Source organism: Canis aureus, chromosome 6 (assembly GCF_053574225.1).
Source record: "Canis aureus isolate CA01 chromosome 6, VMU_Caureus_v.1.0, whole genome shotgun sequence".
Classification (NCBI taxonomy): Eukaryota; Metazoa; Chordata; class Mammalia; order Carnivora; family Canidae; genus Canis; species Canis aureus.
In genome coordinates this window covers 9,146,072-9,166,841 of record NC_135616.1, presented here as the reverse complement: position 1 = coordinate 9,166,841, position 20,770 = coordinate 9,146,072, and the positions used below count along the sequence as shown (strand labels likewise).

The following is a 20,770-nucleotide window of genomic DNA, read 5'->3' as shown; positions in this document are numbered from 1 at the left end:
TTAAAAAATTTATTCATGAGAGACACACAGAGAGAGAGGCAGAGACACAGGCAGAGGGAGAAGCAGGCTCCACGCAGGGAACCCGATGCAGGACTCGATCTCGGGACTCCGGGATCATGCCCTGAGCCAAAGGCAGACGCTCAACCGCTGAGCCACCCAGGCATCCCTAGTGCTATATTTTATATACATGGTGAACTTTTCAAATTAAATAAAGAGAGACTGCAAGGGTCTATTTTTCAAGCAAAAAGTCATTTCCTTTCATGTGTTGCTTTAATCACAGTCACAATCCATGAGAATTCTCGGATGGAATGGGTGATTTCAGGAAGTCAGGGAAATCATTTGCTTTTCAGGCATACTACCTTTTTCTTATGTCCTACTCAAAAGCTGCCTTGATTTAATTGTAAAAACTAGAGTGTAAAAACAAAATTCAGAACAAAGCACGTTTTAACAGCAAAAATGATCCAATATAGTTGCTGTCATTTCTTATCTTGTTCTTTATTTTTGTGTTTGGCAAAGAAATGATCTTATCCTAACAAAATGACAGATAGGGTTTTAGGTGGAATATTCTCACATACCTACAATATGTTGTGGGTCTATCCTTCACTGTGTAACTCTTATCAAAAGAAGCAATTTTGTTTTGAGCCCCAGGTGAGTCCCTGCTGCATAAATCTATATTTGAAGAGCACATGTTCAAGAGAACACTTTTGAGTCAAACCTGGGCAAGTTTTAGCATAACTTACGAGTTATACAACATTTTTATCCTGCTAGTTCTTTTTACCTGTACATTCCAGGAGCTACTCTGTTTTCCCATTATCATCACATATAAAACTCCCAATATAGTTTTTTGTTTGTTTTGTTTTCTGTTTTACTTTTAGGGAGCTGCTCTGCTACCTATAAAACCCTGAACCAGAAGTAGGCTGTCTATGTGTTTTCTGACTTCCATTTTTCTGCAAAGTTGCTTTAGGGTGCCAGATTACCAAAAAAATAAACATACTGCAAAAAAAAAAAAAAATGTTGGGGTGAAATGAAGTTTAAAAATTTAATGAATCAAACACCTTGGAGAAATTGCTGCCAAATTCACTTTCCATCTTCCTTTGCAATGGTCTGCTTTAATCTCTGTTTTCAAAACATGTCTGCTTGCTACTTTGATGATTAGATTATAATCTTAAAACTCAGAGAGCAAACAGTGTATAAATACACAGGCCATGGTCACTCAGTTACTTGCAGTCAGCAGAATAGCAATGTGATTACTGTATATCTAGAACAATATACAGTACTTGCATAGGAGAATGGGGCCAGAAACAAAGAAAATAGTTTTAGTGATAGTTCTGAAATGTGAGCCCAAACAGAAAAGTGTCATATAGCACTAAATGTATTTTTAAGATATATAGACAGGACAGCTGTTGAAAGTCTTACATAGCACATCAGTTAAAATAAAAATTTTCAAGAAGGAATCCTTCAGAAGAAAAATGTCGACAGAGGAAATCAGAATTTGGAAACTGATAATATGGATGTGACTAATGCTGAAATATGAATTACCCTAAGTCTTTTTTATTTTTATTTATTTTTTTATTTTTAAAGTAGGCTCTGCACCCAGGGTGGAGCTCAACGCGGGGCCCAAACTCACAACCCTGAGATCAAGACCCAAGCTGAGGTCAAGTTGGCCGCTTAACTGACTGAGCCACCCAGGCGCCCCGAGTTACCCTATGTCTTAGCACATTCCTGGTTTATAGCCTCAAAATTATTAAGTAGTTCTTCAAGGTCTAGGCAAGCCCTAAGAGGGAGCCTGGGAGATGTACCTTTCCCTCGTGCCGTGCTGCCGCGACCGGCGTGGCTTCTTCCGCCTTTTTCCGTCTGTCCTCTTCCTCGTCCCGCTCCTCCTCGGCCTTTTTCTCCGGAGTCACAGTGGTGATCAAGTTGGTCTGAGAGATACCCTTTGTTGTGGCGTACTGGCCAGTACCAACCTCTGCAGCAGACACAGAATCCTTCATGTATATTTCATGGTTTTCATTCACTGACGCTAAAAGCAAATACAATTGAAGAAAAAAAGTCTGAAATAGTTAAGGTAGAAGGTAGACCACCACCACCAATTGTCCCATTATGAAAAAAGGTACCCCTACCCCCGTCTGTCTGCAAAGACAAGGCAGTGCTGCAGGTACCTGCACCCTGGCACTATCAGAGACTCATCTTTCTAGAGCTTCTGCTATCCCAGTGTTTTAAAATGATTTAAAGGCTCATCTCTTAAAGCCACCAGAATAACTCTCAGGCTTTCTGGGGAGGAGGATGCACAAGCAGATGCAGCGGAGGGGTAGTATGCTGGGCTGCTACAAGCCTGGTACCCGACAGAGTAATGGGCTGGGCAGCGGCGCCAGGTGCTGGCGCCAAGTCCCAGAGTTAACAGCGGTATTTGCAGTGGACAACTGCACTCCTACACTTGACTTTGAGCATATCTTTGGAAGTGCCATTCACCAAGGAGCACTGAATTGGGGTTTTCAATTACTGTTATTAATAATGGCTAGAAAGTCCATCACTCCTGCAATATAAAAAGTCCCATGCGTAATAATGAAAATGAAGCATCTTGATGGGATCATAAAATTTGGGAAGATTGTACAATTTGGGTGGTGACTCTGTTCAGCTGGAGTGCAGAGATGTTTTAATCTCTACTGCACTTTAAACAGACTACCCTGATATGCACAGACTCATTCATCTCTGATATTTTGGGACGATAAGACAAATGTTGCTAATGAAATTCATGCAAGTGCAAAGCATGCAAACATAAAAGATATGAGACACAGCCTTTCATCCCAACTAAAATGTCTTAGTGAAAGATGCTTAATTCAGTTACATTTTTAAAGCCTGATACTCATTATTTTCGGTTTTAGATATATACAACTTATTTAGAACTTATAAATGATACTTTTCAAATACACAGTAGCTAATCACAGGCAAAATATAATCAGCTTCATAGTTTAGGAAGTTTAAAATGTAAATGTAAGAAAATATTCTGAAATCCTTTTATAAGAGCTAAACTGTTTCACTAAAATATCTTCACTAAGATATTTTATGTTTCCTCGTTTTGATGAAAAAGCTCATATGAGATGCGATTTCCCAATGGGCTAGTTAGGGTGTTCTACATAAGATGCAACCTTGCAAAAAGCATTTTGTGTTCCAACATGCAGCCATGGCACCCAGCTCAACAGCACAGAAAACATACTAGAATTGGCAGGACCCCAAAGAGTGAGAGACAACACATACTAACATCACTTTTGGGCAGGGAGGAAGAGACAGTATGGTATTAGTACATTTATTTCACAATTGTCTTCTGTCTTGTCAATAATTATTATCACATAAAAGGCCATAAGGAAAACAACAGTTACAACACATGTGTTCCCTTGGGTACACATCACTGAACAAAGTGGATGATGCTCAGGGAAAATAGGGGTGATTCCAAAAAAGTTCCTCCAACACGGACTTATAGAATACATAGTTTACAGAGATTATCTCAAGGAGAAAGAAGAATAAATGGAACAAAGTAGTAAGAAAAGCTTCAACATTAAAGTGAATAGTTCAGTATCTTAATTTAACCCCAAACGGTCCTAATAAACATTTTATTCCAAAAGTTCGGCTCCAAGTTAGGTATTCCTGAAAGAGGCAACTATTGGAAGATAGAGAATGGTAACTGACTTCCTAGGCCAGCTCACAAAAACACAGAATAATCATGAATAGAATTATCATCACACCTATAACAAGAGGGCTGTCATACCTGTCTCATTCACTCTTTGCAAATGACCTTATTCCCATTTTACAGATAATGATGAAAACCCAGAGCTGGGAAGTTTAAATCATTCTCCAGTCGCTACACAGATGCACCTCAGTCTGGATCTACCTACTAGCGGAGGGTTTTTTCACTTCACGAGTAATGTACGTGATTCAGCACTTAGGATACAATTCTGACTTTTCCTACAAACTGTTTAGCAAGTATTCCATTAGAGAAATACAACCTTCTAAATCAGGGGATTCAGGGAGTTACACCATCCTACCAGCCATGCTGGGGTCTGGTGAAAGGGAAGAGAGACCTGGGACTATGGTAAGTGGTGGCACAATAGGTAAGGATGAAGGTGATCCCACATTTTTGTAAGTTTGCGTTTTTAATTTTTCAAAATTATTTTTATGTTTTTGCTTATTATTACAATTGCACACACATGCTAGAAACTTCTCTTTTTATACACGTAGGATAGATCTTCTATAACACAACTAATCTCCAGGTGCTTTGAATTAGAAAATGGAGACTTGGCCATGGCTCACTTTCTAAGTATTACTACAGCTGCCATGTGTTGTAGTGGGAAGCACATCTGTGTGTTACTATAGACAGCAACACGAAACTGTCACATAAGACAAAAAACCCACAAGAAATTATTATGTCATTCCTCAGAAATGTTATTTCAGTGATTCCCTCCTTGTTTAACTTACACATTTGTCTTAACAGTGGAGAACATTTACATGACAGTGCTTTCCCAGTCCATCTGGTGTAGTCATTAATATTAACCAGGAGGATTTAACTTGGAGCCCTCAGGTCTATAATTTGAATATCATCCTTTCTATCAGCTATCATGCACTGACTGACCAACAGTCACATTTTATCTGTAAACATTTTGTAGAAACAGATAAATTTAACTTACAGTCCTCCTTCTGAAACAAATGGACTGAAACAATATGGTAATCACTTCAGATCTGCCAGCAAGTGAACCAAATTACTTACAGAGTATGTGATAAGTGTATTTAGAATGAGAGCATCTTTCCCCCAAATCGGGGTGCTGGCTTCTGAAAGCTATGCTCTTCATTCCCAAAGTGCTATTCTTTTATGGAATTTTTTATGAATCTACCAATAACAGACATTAGACTTACAAAGGCACTGTTTTTTTGTTTTGTTTGTTTTTTTTTTTTTTGAGGGAAGGGGTTAGAAACTTGTCACTCAGCTGCAGACCAACGAGTGCTTTTTGTTTCATACTATTCAAGAAGATCTATGTTTATGGAAAGTTTGTGATGGTTTCACACTATTTCTGGGGAGCCATTCATGATTATCATTACTAAGGGTTAGTGAATAATGCCTACCTCCATCCAAGCTGCGAGACATGGTATAGCGTTTGCTGGACGAGCGTTCGAAGTAGGGGGCGGGACGATCTATCAATGCACTGGCTCTTCTTGTTTGGGCTTGTGTCCTGCCACTATATCGAAACTTGGAGCCCAAGGTAAGGAATTTCTTTGGAGGTGCTTCTGGTAACAACAGTCTAAAGATATTAAGGAAAAAATATCAGAAAGACTATTAAGTCAAATATTAAGAATGCTATCTTAGCTTTTTTAGCCAAAGGTAAAATGCTTTGTGTGCTAAAGGTTTAACACATTATATGGCAAAGGAATGTGACTTTACAATTCCCATAGTACAAACTCCCAGAGTGTTGTAGAGAGGCTATAATATAAATACAATGCAGGTTGGTTTGGGCTACATGAATTTTTTTTTATTTTTTTTTATTTTTATTTTTTAAAGATTTATTTATTTATGATAGACCTAGAGAGAGAGAGAGGCAGAGACACAGGCAGAGGGAGAGGGAGAAGCAGGCTCCATGCACCGGGAGCCCGACGTGGGATTCGATCCCGGGTCTCCAGGATCGTGCCCTGGGCCAAAGGCAGGCGCCAAACCGCTGCGCCACCCAGGGATCCCATGAATTTTTTTTTTTTAAAGATTTTATTTATTTATTCATGAGAGACACAGAGACAGGGAGAGGCAGAAACACAGGCAGAGGGAGAAGCAGGCTCCATGCAGGGAGCCTGATGTGGGACTCGATCCTGGGTCTCCAGGATCACACCCTAGGCTGAAGACTGCACTAAACCGCTGAGCCACCCAGGCTGCCCAGCGACTTGAATTTTAACATCTCACACAACTCAGAAGCCTATGGTTCTAGAAACCCAAAGAGCTTCAATAAGTGTAGGTGAAGAAGAACAGTGATAATTTGTTATTTTACAGACAAAAATCTGACAGTCTGAGTACTGTATATAAGCAAAGGAGGCCAGAGGACTGAGAAATGATTGAAATAGTAAGGTATGGATTGAATCCTTGAAGTGGACATCCTGTAAAACAATGAAAGGACACTAAAGATAATAAAGGAGAGATAGGTCAGATAAGTCTAAACCAAATTAAGGAAGATCCTTCAGTCAGAAGTTTTTAGGATTTCCTGTCAAGAAATCTTGTGACAGTGAATTTGAAGGCAAAAAAGGATATGCGTCCACATTCTTTTTCCTAACAGACTTTGGCAGTAGAAGTGATCCCAATCATTCTAATTCTTCTTTAAAGAAAATCAGCTTTACGTACCTGAAAAATGTATGATGTTCAACACATACTTTCCATAAACGCTTGGCAGCTCGATGGTTTGGCAGTTTAAAGCCAATGGTGCTTTCAAATTGTTCAAACTAAATTAAAAAAAAAAAAACATAATGAAGAGTAAAGTTTGGAATTATAAATAACATGAAAGCAAGTAAATCACAAATCATGCCACCCACAAAATTTTCCTTTCCTTATGAAATCAAGCGCTATATGCAGAAGTCATGCCCTACACATTCATTAAAAAACAACCTTGTACCTATTCTCCTTAAAATGCTGCAGGCATGGATAATCACATTATGCATGTAGTAAAGGTTTTATGGACAAGTATGGATTTCATGAAAACTAAATGCAAAAAAAGAGGATATCTGGATCCCTTCCAGAGACCAATTTGTCCCGATCTCATTTCTAAGCCTTATTTTCATGTCATCTCCGTGACATCATGACTTCAACTGGAATGTAAGGGCATGAGTAAAATGTTTATTGTCTGTACCATTCTCAGGATGATGTTTTCTCCCAGGATCTGGTCAGAAAAATGTGTGTCTCCCCTAGGTATTTGATGACATGGTATCAGATATTGCTGATTTTGTTTTGGCATTCTCATCTGGATTATTATTATTATTTTTTTCATCCGGATTATCATAGTAAACACTAACATCTATTGATATTACATGTATGATCGTAGTTTGGGAGAACACAATTTCATATCTTTCAGCATGGAGAGCTCAGATGATGATCTATTAGCCATTTGCTTTCTCAGGGTGAAACATCTGACTTATTGAGTAATATATTTTATTATTATTATTGTTGCAAATGTTTGGGATTTTTAAAATTTTCTGAAGACAGTATGCATCAGGCCACCAGAGGGCAATCATTTTAAACAGTAAAAGTTTTCTAAAAGAGCATTAAAATAACCAGACTACTGATACCGTCAATAGAAAAAAAGTGATTTATGTAGCAAAGAACCCAGGGGAGGAGCTCTGTGTATGGCATATGAGATAGTGATACTTACTTCTACTTCTTATTGAGTGGGACTAAGCTGGGTGGCAGTGGAGGGAGAATGGGAAATACATCACAAGCTATTCCAACTATGACTGTCTTTCCCAATTTTGTACTTACTCTGGATGTTCACATGTAGTGGTACTCATAACAATTGCTATTGGCCAAGAGCCTCAGTCAATCGACGAACCCGAGTATTTTGGATCCTGACTAACCGGTGCTCCATTTATTCATCCTGCATCTAATATGTACCACATGCGACACTAAGGCCAGTTTTTTTTTTTTTTTAAAGATTTATTTATTCATGAGAGACAGAGAGAGGCAGAGACACAGAAGCAGGCTCCCTGCAGGGAGCCTGATGCGGGACTCAAGTCCCAGGGATCACGACCTGAGCCAAAGGCAGATGCTCAACTACTGAGCCACCCAGGTGTCCCCAGGCCAGGGGTTTTAAAAAACAATTAGCCTCCCATCTGCTGTGAAAAGCTGGGAAGATTTTTCTTGCTGCAATCCTCCCTAGACCGAAGATGAGAGAGGCTCCTGCACTTTTTGAATATTTCTCTCTCTCTCCATGCTTTGTACCAACGTCAACCTCTTCAGAGCCTTCTGTGCCACCAATAATTTTTTCTCATTTGTTCTTCTCAAGTCTATATAACTATATATATAGTTATAGTTATATATATGATTGCAGAAAAGGAGGGGGGATTCCAACTGTCCTTGAACCTGCTTCTGCCTGCACCACAACCCCATCTTGCTCCTAGACAAATCAAAGGAAGGAGCAGCCTTGGCCCCTTCACTCCCACCTCACTGCACCCCTGCAGGTGCTCCTACCACCTGCTGGAACTCTCCACTGTTACCTGGAATCTGTCAAGTATGACGCACTTGTCTCAGTCCTTGCCCACATGGGCTCTGTGGCATCTGGCCCTGATGCTTAGCCATGTGCTCAGAATCTCGTCCCCTTGTCGTTTGTGGCTGTTCTTACCCCTTTTCTTTCTCTGGCTGCTTTTGTTCATCCTCCTCAAGAAGTGATGTTACCCAGAAATTCTGCTTTAGGGTCTCTCTTCTTCTCTAACTTGCCTTATTTTTCGGGTAATTTATTTCATGCCCACAGCACTGGATTCTACAGATACAGCTGAGGACTCCTTCAGACTTCTATTTCCTTCTATGCAAGAATCACTCCCTGCAAATATGTCTCAAAGAAATTTAATCTTTTTTTTTTTTAAATTTTCCCAGTTTTCTCCCGTTGTCTAATAATGCCATGTCCAGCAGCTTCACTTGTGCCAACGGAAGACCTCTGATTCTCCTGGACTCCGTTCTGTGTCCAACACTTACAGGAGGCTCAGTTTCTGGAACCTTGCTCACATTTGCTCCTTCTGTTCTATCCCCACGGCCTCTGCCCTAGTTTAGGTATCACCACATCTCCTTGCTGAGCTGCTGAGTTTCATTCCAAATTATTCGTCTAGTCTATCACATCCTCTTTAAAACCTCCCATGTCTCACTGTTGTTTCCTGATGCATTTCTCCAACTTTCCGATCTGGGACCTCACTACAGCATGCTGGCCCCATATCTGTGGAATATTATCATACGTGCAATAAGTAGATCTTCACAACATAATTCAAAGTCCATGACACTATTTCTTTGCTCAACAGAAAGTTCCTTAGGGACAGGAACCAGGTCATATTTATCTAATGGTGCCTGACAATAAATAAATGCTCACTTGTAAATGATGAATCGAATCTATATTGGTTGTAAGTTTGATATGCAATTTTAAGGAAATAAAAAAATTGGGTTCAGGTATTTACATGAAAAGCTTACAGATTATTTCAGCCTTCATGGACAAGCTGGGCTTTATATTTACTTTAAACATGATTCCTTGTCTTATAGTCTGCTTTTTTTTAAGCTTTTAAGAAATTGAGGTGTAAGAGACATAGAGCATTAGTTTCAAGTGTATGACATGATTTAATGTTTATATACATTTGAAATGATCACAATAAGTCTAAGTTACATTCATCACCCCACACAGACTTACTTTCTTGTGATGATAACTTTTAAGATCTACTGTCTTAGCAACTTTCAGACATACAATACAGTATTATAACTACAGTCACCATGCTGTACATTACATCCCATATAACCTGGTTTTTAAATTACATTTTATACCACTGGAGAGGCTGATTTTGAAGACAGGAGATAATTCTGTATTGTATCAGAAAATGTTCAGAGACACAGATGAGCTGCAATCTTAGAGCTCTGACTGCCTCCATTAGATTAACCATGTGCATTAGAAACTGGATATATATATAAAAAAGAAACTGGATATATGTATTCATCATCTGTTACACAGATAATAGGAGATATTTACCACCTATTAGGTGTCAACCACCATGGAGGATATAAGTAAATTTGCATGGTTTTGCCCAGGGAACAAGGATTAGTTAAGAATTTTGAGTTTTCTAATCAGTCTTTCTGATTAAAAGAAAAAGGAAGACATGTACTAGGCTATGAGACATTTCCATAATTTACCCTTGGTGTCTCTTGCTCTAATCTTTCTTGTACTTTGATCACATTATCTCAAAGCTATTCGTGTTACGGTGCCAGCAGATTTGGAGTACAGAAAGGGCATAAGCACATAAAACAGGGACAGACAGAAATCTATTTTTCATTCAAAAAAGGTTTGGCACCTCAGAGTTTCTTTGTTTTTGAAACGTAACATTATTCATGTATCTTGATTTTGCGTTAAAATCTGCAAAAATAAGGGCATCTGAATGGCTCGGTGGTTGAGCAGCTACCTTCAGCTCAGATGGTGATCCCAGGGCCCTGGGATCAAAGTGCCGCAGAAAGCCTGCTTTCTCTGGGCTCCCCGCAGAAAGCCTGCTTCTCCCTCTGCCTATGTCTCTGTCTCTCATGAATAAATACATAAAATCTTAAAAAAAAAAAACCCTGCAAAAATAAAAGCTATTCCATCTATGCATTGGGATAAAATCAGAACCAAACCATTAAAAAGAAGAGAGTATCTTACTTATTGCTGTTTATCAGACAAATCTACAATAAACTCTCTCAGGCATGGAGACATAACTCGCCATGTCCTATGATGTTTAGGATCTGGGACCTGGCAATTTACATTTTTGTTGGCTATCAGGTACCTTCCTTCCCAATGTATGTGCAAAAACTGGAGGGCTACTTACCTCTCCTGGCCGGATCTTAATGTAAAAGTTGTTCCGTTTGTATGAAATTTTGAGAACCTTAGGCCAGGCAAATCTGTTGATTCTCAGACGGTCACGATATATCAACAGACCACTTGCACAAACTCCTAACATAATTTCTACTCCTTCAGAATCCTGGAAAATAGCATCGAGACACAAACGGTCAGTATTTCACTTATTTCCACTCACAGCTGAGTGTGGTATTTAATGCACCACAGCATTCCACGCAGGAACCCATAATGGACTGCTGATGGCTCTAATTTCAATCAGAAAAATACTGCAGTCATTGTTTTTAAATGTTGCCACTAAATAATCAACTTTTAATGAAGGTATTTATCACTATGGAGATTTGTCAGAGTAGAACTGGCTCACCTGGATGTCCTGCGACGTAAATGTGGTGCACAGAGAAGAAGGACCAGATGATGTGCTGATGACAGTGCAAATGATAGATACGGGGCTTAGTTAGGATTGTGCTCTGGGCATGGCTCTTGCCGGTTCACATATGTCATGTTAACTCTCTTAATCTTCACTATGATATTCTGAGACAGCTGCTATGACTATTCCTAGTTTACAGATGAGGAAACTTTAAAAGCATGGAGAGGTTACGTATCTACCCTGGTTGAATATGGAAAGCCTGGTTCCAGAGGCAGAGCTTTCAGGTAATCTGTATACTAACACAGAGGCCCTGTCCTTTCCAATGAGTGGTTTGGAGTATGTTCCATTAAAAAAGAGCCTCGATCTTTTTTATACACCATTTGTGTCAGAGTAAAATTTAAATATAAAATAGGTTTTTAAAGTCTGAGTGTACTTGCCCACTGTCTGTAATACACACACTGCCCAGTCATAGTTGCCTTAGACAACTGAGTCACACACATAAATGCAGACACATTTTCTATATGTAGATAGTTTTCTTCTTTAAGTGGGGAGCGTGCTCTGTTTATAACATGCTTGTTTTGCTACTCCTCAGGTCATTTCCTAGGGATGTGTGATGAGAAGTCTCAGAGGTCATTTGAGAGGTCATCCAAAGCCCAGGAGACATGTCACGTAACAGCCTATACCCCCTAAATGCCGTATTTGGGTGAAACTGGAGTAAAATGAACATATGTGGTAACCCTGAGGATAAACAAAGGACAGAAGGCAGGACTGTGTGTGAGTCTCCATCCTCATCCCCTTGTCTTACTGGATGTTGGAAGCAGGGGGCACCTAGGAGGCAAAGCTGAGGTCTTTTGTGACATTAATTGGCAGGACTGTCCCTGGCACTGAGTCACTCTGTGGTAGTGTTTGGAGGTGAGGGGCGCTGTAGAAATGGATGAATCCAGACAGGAGATTCTGACTCATTCATATTGTGGGAACTGACTTCCTAAATCTTTTCAGTGCAAGACATAAAACGAACATTTCCAGAATCAAAAATAAATATTTTGGTCCATCTCTGGGAAATCTAAGTCCACAAATACAACTTAACTGGATTAAAATGAAATATTTTACCTTGGAAATGGATCACTCCATTGGATATGAAATTGCTCTATAGAAGTAGAAATACTTGATGGCAGGATATTACAACCTAATTAAATTTGAGGAGAATTCAAAGACCAGAGACTGCCCACCATTTATCAAGAGCTTTAATCTGCAAGAGTAATTGGAAGAGCTATAGCTTGATGCTGACAAGTAGTTGGCACTATTGATCCTTTAGTACCAGCCAATCTGCTCACGGGGCTGTTCAGAGGTGACCCCCTTGCACCTTGAGCAGAAATGCAGACATGAGGGAGGACTATTTGAGTAAAAGCTCCTTGATTCACTTTCTGTTTGATAAATAGTACAGTTTGGGAAAAACAGGCCTTTGACCTACAGAAGAAAAGGACATTTTAAAACCTCTTTCAATATTATCTGTCTTAAGATCATCCATTAGTGTCTTTGGATAATGAGAAGACAGATCCTTCATGGGGAAGATCAGAAAGCCTCCTCTGACCCCTCCTCTTCTCCTGCTTGCTTCCACCACACACATCTCTGTGTCCCCATATTGCCCTGTGATTGCCAGCACACCCCAAGCAAGCGCTGTTGCAATGAACACCCACTCCTCCTCTTCAAGACTAGATGCTGCTTGAGAGCAGTTCTGTTTTATCTTTTAACTGCTTGCTCAGCACAGCATCTGCCTAGCATGCATTAAGCCATACATGCTTATTAAGAAAGAGCAAATGGAGAAAATGTCAGGAATATGTGGGGTTTTAAACTGAATAAATATTTCCACTTCATTAATCTACAGCATCAACAACAAAATACTTTGGGTATTAAGTCTTCTGCCAGAGTCCACAGTCCTGCCGTTAGCTTGATAAATCTTTTATACTGAAAGCTGTAACAGCGGTCTGTCTTGGGGACATGTGTGTTTCCTATCAATAAACACACTTAATGCTCCCTTTAGTGGGGAGCACTGGAGGAAGATCTGGATAGTCTCAGTCTATCATAATTAAAATAAACGAGTGTACTATTCCCTTTAATTTAAAAATCACTGTTCAGACTTCACCTTCCTTCATTTATCACTTGGTCCATGGGATATCCGGTAGGGATTTAAATATACATTTCAGAATCTTACATGAAATAAATGACTCTGATAGTGCCTACTCAGGTTGACATTAAATGACAAACAAGCAGAGACAGTCTCCCTAAGGAAAAAAAAAAACCATTTAGGATAGGTTTTCTAAAACAAGGGACCTTCCTCTAATAATATGTTATTTATTCTTTATACAGAGCCATGGAGTCCAAGATCACAATTCAGAATTTCTAAATAGGCCCCACAGCTCAAGTTAGGGCCTTTGATACCACCGACAGAAGAGAATCATCTCACAACCGGAAATTCGCTCTAATCTAATTCAGTAAATTTCCTTCTTGAAATGATGGAGTATGGCTGCATGAGAAAATGGGAGTCCACACCGAACATTTGTTATACTTAATATTCAGATGAAATCCTATAATAGGCTGCATTTGCGCTTCCTTAATTCCTTGTTTTTAATTGGCATGATTTCAAATGATATTAGTGAATGAAAAACCAGTGATCTATTTTAATTTAGTAGCTACAGCAATGTTAAGTGATTTTATTTGTACTGATAGGAACACTGATAAATCCTCAGTTGCACTTCCCAAATGTATGCCCTAATCCTTTATTTATTTATTTTTCCTGGATGGTAAGTGAATCATTGTGTGTAATATAACTCAAAAATAGCTTTCAATTTCCTCAAATTTACAGGCTACCTTCATTTCCTTCTTGTTTTTTTATCTGTTAGCCACCCAGGGAAAGACTCTAAGAAAAAAACAATCTTAGTGTGTGCCTTTGTCTTCTTTTTCAAATCCTTATCCTACATTATACAGCATAAAATACAAAACACTTTCTTATCTGAGTGAAAAATAAGTGAAAAAATATGATATCGAACTGGCAAGTAAATAGAGCTACACCTGCCATTGTAATTACACACAAATGTCAAAGAGCTTGGCATTCAGTGTACCAGAGCATCCCTAGGATGCCCCAGCCAAGTCCCTGAGATTTTGCTAGTGTACAGGCCTTCAGGCTTTGGAAGTGCTCATCCTGTGTGATGTACAAAATGATTCACATACCAGTCAAACCTGTATTTGTTTGATGGCCACCATTTTCTTGCCTAACCAAGTGTGGATCAGTCTGGTCCTCAAAAGCCAACCAGGGAGTGGCCCCACGTACAGCGTCAACTGAGTCTATAGACCACAGATTTCCCTCTGATGTGTCCTCTGGGTTATCAAGTTATTTGCTGGCACAGAGCCAGTTGAAGCTCTCTTCATCTCCTGGCTCCAACCTTGACTATTTAAGATACTTGCATGCCTCGGAGCTGGTTAACTGCGTGTTTCTTTGGGTCCCAAAACATGAAATTGGTGACTTATGCAGTCTATCAGTAGTAAAGGCACATTTCTATATAGAAGTGATAATCTCTCGACAGCTAAAATCAGAGGAACAACCCTTAAACTTCCAACATTGACCTTTTTCATGTTACGGAAGTCCCAGAATCCATCTGTAAGATACCAACAAACTTCATAGGCTTTGGATGGAAGTTTTCATAAAGCTTGCATATGCTTCTATAGTACTTTTATTCACAGCTGCTCAAATAACAGACTAACAGCTCATTCACTCTCTCACTGAGGAAAAATACAGAGATTTTGGGAAAAGTGTGACCTGGAGTCAAATGTTTTATGCATCCTGACCACCTCAATCCTCCAACAGTTCAATTCCAACTTCCTCTTGGAAAGACTGCAGCCAAGGTACAGCTTTAACATTTCACCAATCAACTAGGCAATCATTAGCTTTGGGGGTTAATTTTAGTTCAACTTCAAAATTACAATCTTATTTCAAAGTGCTGATTATTTGTCAGAGAATCTAAGCTCTAGAGAGAGTTATTAAAATCTAACATGAATTTCAGAGTGCCTGGTAAGCACCCAGAACAGAGGCATCAACGGTCCTTGGCACATAAGAGATGTGACAATTGGGTCTTGGACAACTGGCCAAAGTCGGACAGGTAGACAGAAGGGAGGACAGCCCAAACAAAGACAGGCATATTCAGAGAAAAGGCAGAGACAGGATTTGGCAGAAGCAAAGGGCACATGTTAGCACAAAGGAAGATAAAACTGTGACAGGGAAGGGGGCTGAGTTAGGAGCTTATTGTACGAAAACAAATTTCTAACTGAATCAACGGGCAATCTGAGGTTTTGCCTAGTCTGGGCTTTCAGTAGCTGAGGCCAGGAGCAAGGGGACTTTGAGACATGCAGACCAAACCCTTCGCTAAAATATCAGAGTGGTGAATTTGCTTTGCCACTGAGTAGGCCTTAAAAGCAAACACAGATCTGAATCCCCAAAGTTTGGGTTTACAATAACTAAAGTAAAAATCACTCGCTAATAGAAATAACAACATTGGATTAAATAAAATTAAATAGGAAGTTTGGGGTTTAAAAAAATGCATACCTTGGCATGATGTAAATCAACCCCATACATGGACAGTTTTTTGGCATTTTCCAAGAAATGCATCTCTGCTTCTGCTGGCGTCATTCCTCTGATAAGATAAAAAAAAAAAAGTGTGTTACAATGCTGCTTTTCCTTCCCCTGGCAGGGCTGTAATATTTCCCACTTAGCCCCTTGCTACCTCATAAGCAAGCCCCAAAGAGGCACCAGCAGATTTGTGCTCTGATAGGGGTAGGGGAGGATAACAAGAAAAATGGTTTTTAAAGAACATCGGAGTGGGGCCCCTGAGTGGGGTGCCTGGGTGGCTCAGTTGAGCATCTGGCTCTGGATTTTGGCTCAGGTCATGGTCTCAGGGTCCTGAGACTGAGCTCTGAGTCAGGCTCCACACTGAGCATGGAGCCTGCTTAAGATTCTGTGTGTGTGTGTGTGTGTGTGTGTGTGTGTGTGTGTGTGTCTCTCTCTCCTCCTCTGCCCCTCCCCGTCCTCCCACGTCGAGCTATTTCTCTCTCAAAAACAACAGCAACAACTACCAAAAGAACACCTGAGTGAGAGTGTAACTATCCCAGAACTGTACCAAGTACAGAACCTCACTCTGCTACAGTCTTGGCCTTAATGCCACTGAAATCCATCCTGGGAAAAGCAGGTAGTACAAGTGACGCTCACCCATTAGGTACAAGTAAAACAGATGTTTTCAGGGTTTCCGCCACTCACCTGTGGCTCTTGTGCAGCTCGATCACTTTATCTTCCAGTTCTTTTGTGTGGTTTGGTGCAAAGCGGAACTCACTAATGTAATCATTCCCACATTCATCTGGATCATAGTCTCCAAGTTCGGACTGGACAGTGTAGGAGCCCAACAGGGCCAGGGTGACAAAGGAGCAGGGCAGCCTTCCAGACACGATGTCATCTCGCAGTTGTAGGCAGAGGTAGTACCTTCGGGGAGCCAAAAGACAAAGCCAAAAGCCAGCATTAGGACATGTGAAAAACAGGCCACTTGGTACAAATTGTGCTGTAAACAATTTCTTCCTGCCGCATAATATCACCAGGACAAATCTTCTAGCATCTATATTTTGCTTTAGATGTAAGGAGAAAATACATGGCTATAAAATAATATTTAACGGCATCTAGAGGCAAATCAATGTTCCAAATAAAACAAGATTTTATTAATAGAGCACAGAGTAAAAGATATCTCAAGACATATTTCTTTAACATCTTTTAAAATAACTAACATTTAAACTCAAATCATTGATTACCCCAACACACTCCCTAAAATCTCTGGTTGGGGAGATTATAATACAAAAATGGTGCTGCTAAGTGCAATTATTAGGTCTCTACCAGCCTTAAGGAAGTGTCATTTTGATGTCTCAGTTAAAGGTCCTGCCATATGACCACAACAGATTGCAGGTAACTCAACAATTGCACATCATAAACTGCTCTCAAGTTCCTGCATTCCTGATGCAGTGGTCTCTTTATGATAACAACTGTTCCCATTTCAAATCGTCGTCGTCGTCTTCTTCTTTTTTTTTTTTTTTTTAGAGAATTTCCTAGAATCCAATTGATATGAAGACTAACTGAAGAATTACTACTTTAAAATCTGAGAACCTCATCACAAGTAAACAGCTTTATACTCAAGGAATAGAAAACATTTTCTTATAATATGGTCAAAATATCACACAGATATTTCCATCCACTGATAGCTGACTTATCTTCTCTGCTTTTTGCTTTTTAAGATTTACGATATAATACTAACTGCAGAAGACTCCAAGGTAAGTGTTAACATTGATGACTTTTAATAAAACCCTTCATGGCCCAAGCACGCAGATATAATAATAAAATACACTTGCACCTTTCATATAAGAAATAAATTGTTAATCTGTTGAAGATGAAGACAATGATTAAAGTCTTAAGGTCCCCACTAAATGTGATTTTAAGCTGATGACGTAAGTAAACTCCACATAATACAGATACAAAAGTTTCTACGCATTCCACAGGCTCTATAATTATTGCACAAATAGAAAGGAACCATGCACTAACATTTCAAATCCAGGTATATTTGGCTCTATCACTAATAAAGTAGCCACAATTAAGAGGTTCTTTAATATTATTAAAAAGCATCTTTAAAAAAGAAATCATCAATTTCCCTTGATTTAATACAAATATAAAATAAATCTTTTGTAACTATTTTTTACTCTTCTCCTAATATGTCTGGTGAATTTATTTTTACTCATAGCCAGTGACTGGAGTTTTTTTGAGTAATTCCTCTTTTCTGAAAAGCCCTCCAAGAAGCATGTGAGGCTTACACAGAAAATTCAGCACACACTGCACAATGTCACTCTGATTGGCTGTAAACTTACTACCAAACAGGGTGAGAAAGTCAGCTGGAAGGTTCCAAAGCAGGATTTGGAGTAGCCTAGAGGAACACATGGCAAACCCAGGATAGCCTCATAAAGGGATCTCCTCTCACACCCAAAGCTCAGTCACGGCACCAGAATATTTTTACATTAGTTTCCTTTCTTAAAATGTCTTCCTTTCCCAACACGAATGAATCATTTTCGCTGTACAGACAGCATAGAGAAAGTAAACTCTGAAATGTATACATGTTTATGTGTATCTGTGTGCACTTGTGTACGATTTTTTTTTTTAATAGCTGTCGTGTATCAGATTGGTCATATAAAAGGCACAAGCATCCAAAGACACATTTTTACTCTGAGTTTTAGAGCAGGAGCACTAGGAATTGCTATATCATTTAAGGCTGAATCCCATCCAATTTGACTGAGGTGGGTGGATGACAGCATCTCAATTCCGCATGTTTTCCCGCGAGGGTCAGGCAGACGGAAGTATCAGCTTAGCACCATAGATTCAACTGTGAACAGATAGGATTTGGCAAATCATCTCATCAGATGTTTGCTCTCACTCAGTTGCCTTTGGTTTGCCATTTCTAGCATGGATGACTGAAAGGTTACCAGATGTAAGCATGCTCTTCCTCAGAGAATAAAGAGAAGCTCCTGCTATGCCTGCCTTTTTCACAGTCAACTTTCAAATACCTGGTGATGTCTTCAGATAGCTGGGCAGGGTCTGGTGGGTAAAATTTCACATTAAATGAAAAGTGCCAAGCACCACCTGCATAGATAAGAGAAAAATTAGAATGAAACCTCAGAAAAATACCTTTATACTTATTATTCTGATAGAGCTACCATAATTCCAAGTACTAGCACCAGGCAACATTTGCTCCTCGGTGGAAAACAGCAAAGTCTCAAGTGAAATGAAATCCAGATACATCTGAAAACTTCATCTAGTTTTTAATCTTTTCCCCAAATCCGTTACTGGTGCTTCTAACTAGCTTGGAAATTGACTAAACTTCCTCTCTTTTGGACAAAGGTAAGCCTTTCCAAGAGGGAAAAAAGTGTAAATGATATGGATAATCCTCAATCAGACAAGTCTGGAATTGACTGGATCTACTGCTATGAAATTCTGGATAGTTCACATACCAACAGTAGAGACATAATCCCATTTCCTTTGTCCTTTCTCCTTTGTTATTACAGGTCAAATCCCATTATAATACATGTCAAGGAAATTTTCAGGATATTTTTATTTTATGGAAGGGTTTCTCGTAGTGACTATTTAAGTGAGCTACTCTCTAGGCTGAAAATTCTTTTCTTACTTGGGAAAATTTCTGATTCAAGACACGCTCGAATATATTAACCGTGCTTTACAAAATTCTACATCTCCTTGTGAGCCCACGACTTGGATGAGTGCTAGTTACACATTGCCATTCTTTATGCTATGGCATCTCCTTATGGCCTCCTCTTCAGCAATGAAAAGAATCATCCAGATGGCAGCTTATAGTCACCTACTCTCTGCACTGTCCATGCTTACACCTGAAACATTGTAGAGCCTTCCTAAGCTCTCCATTTTATCCATACTGTCTCTACTTGTGTATAGTTTATCATTATAAACATGGAAAAACATTTTCTTCTCTTCTCCATTTACTCTCTCTCTCTTTACGTGATCACCCCTTTAACTCATATTCACTTCATCCTTTCCTTCTGGCCTTTTAATGCAGTAACTTATAAAAGTCTGGGTGTTCCTTCACTGGACATTTGTTCTCTTCATGCAATAACCACAAAATGCCACAGCGTAGACCCTACTTGTATTCTGAATGCACTACTGAAAAATACCTCCCAGTTTCCTTGGCTTCTATACTGGAAGCCTTTTATCCACACCCCAAGCTGTAGCCACTTCCTTTCACTGATTCTGCGACCTCACAGTCCAGCCCTTTTGCTTCAAATGTCCCTCTCAGGTACCCAAACACACCCGCCTCCCCCATTAAATGACTTCTGGAAACTCCATTTTCTCCACCAGTCCTTTGCAAACATTCAGAAGAAAGGGGTAGTATTTTAAGTGCCAGCTTCTTTCTTTGGGTTATTCTCTCGAGTATGAGGCAAATACTTAGCTGCATAGATTACCTATATTTCTGTCATAAACGGTACAGGTGCATTTATTAGTTCTAATTTATTCTCAACACTACCATTTATAATATACTTAAAATTCCACATGGTAGGATCACCACCTGAAGTGCCTTATAGGGAACTGGCATAAAGCCAAGTATCACTGGTTGCTTAATATCCTTTTTATTTTTTAAAATTTTTAAAAAGATTTTATTTACTTATTCATGAGAGACACAGAAAGAGAGAGAGAGAGAGAGAGAGAGAGAGGCAGAGGGAGAAGCAGGCTCCATGCAGGGAGCCCAATGTGGGACTCAATCCTGGGACTCCAGGATCACGCCCTGGGCCGAAGGCAGGCCCTAAACCACTGTACCACCCAGGCGTCCCTTGATATCCTTTTTAAATCACTCTGAGGGGATCCCTGGGTGGCGCAGCGGTTTGGCGCCTGCCTTTGGCCCAGGGCGTGATCCTGGAGACCGGGGATCGAGTCCCACATCAGGCTCCCGGTGCATGGAGCCTGCTTCTCCCTCTGCCTGTGTCTCTGCCTCTCTCTCTCTCTCTGTGACTATCATAAATAAATAAATAAATTTAAAAAAATCACTCTGAAAATATTACTGAAACATGCGCTGTAAGAATTATAAGCTATCTCTCAATCCAATATATTTCTAGTGATTATTTTTCCAAATCCTCGTTATTCAAAAAATGGTTGGATTTGGTTTTACTTTCCTATTCACTTTTTGCTAAAATGGATCCCTTTACTGCTTGCCAATGGTGAGGTTCATGA

The 20,770-nt window shown here is 39.6% G+C and overlaps 1 protein-coding gene across 38 annotated transcripts in view; it reads right to left on the bottom strand.

The window, feature by feature from the left end:
• EPB41L3 (erythrocyte membrane protein band 4.1 like 3) overlaps nt 1–20,770 on the bottom strand; it is a 268,058-nt gene that overhangs the window by 65,515 nt on the left and 181,773 nt on the right. For 31 of the 38 annotated variants that reach the window (XM_077900074.1, XM_077900059.1, XM_077900067.1 and 28 more), the window contains 7 exons: nt 18,586–18,661; nt 16,256–16,474; nt 15,548–15,635; nt 10,558–10,710; nt 6,368–6,465; nt 5,113–5,288; nt 1,800–2,020 (listed from right to left, as the gene is read on the bottom strand). In XM_077900074.1, coding sequence (XP_077756200.1) covers nt 1,800–2,020; nt 5,113–5,288; nt 6,368–6,465; nt 10,558–10,710; nt 15,548–15,635; nt 16,256–16,474; nt 18,586–18,661 — 1,031 coding nt within the window. The remainder of the gene's footprint in view (nt 1–1,799; nt 2,021–5,112; nt 5,289–6,367; nt 6,466–10,557; nt 10,711–15,547; nt 15,636–16,255; nt 16,475–18,585; nt 18,662–20,770) is intronic. The other 7 variants (XM_077900060.1, XM_077900084.1, XM_077900089.1 and 4 more) reach the window with 1 other exon arrangement.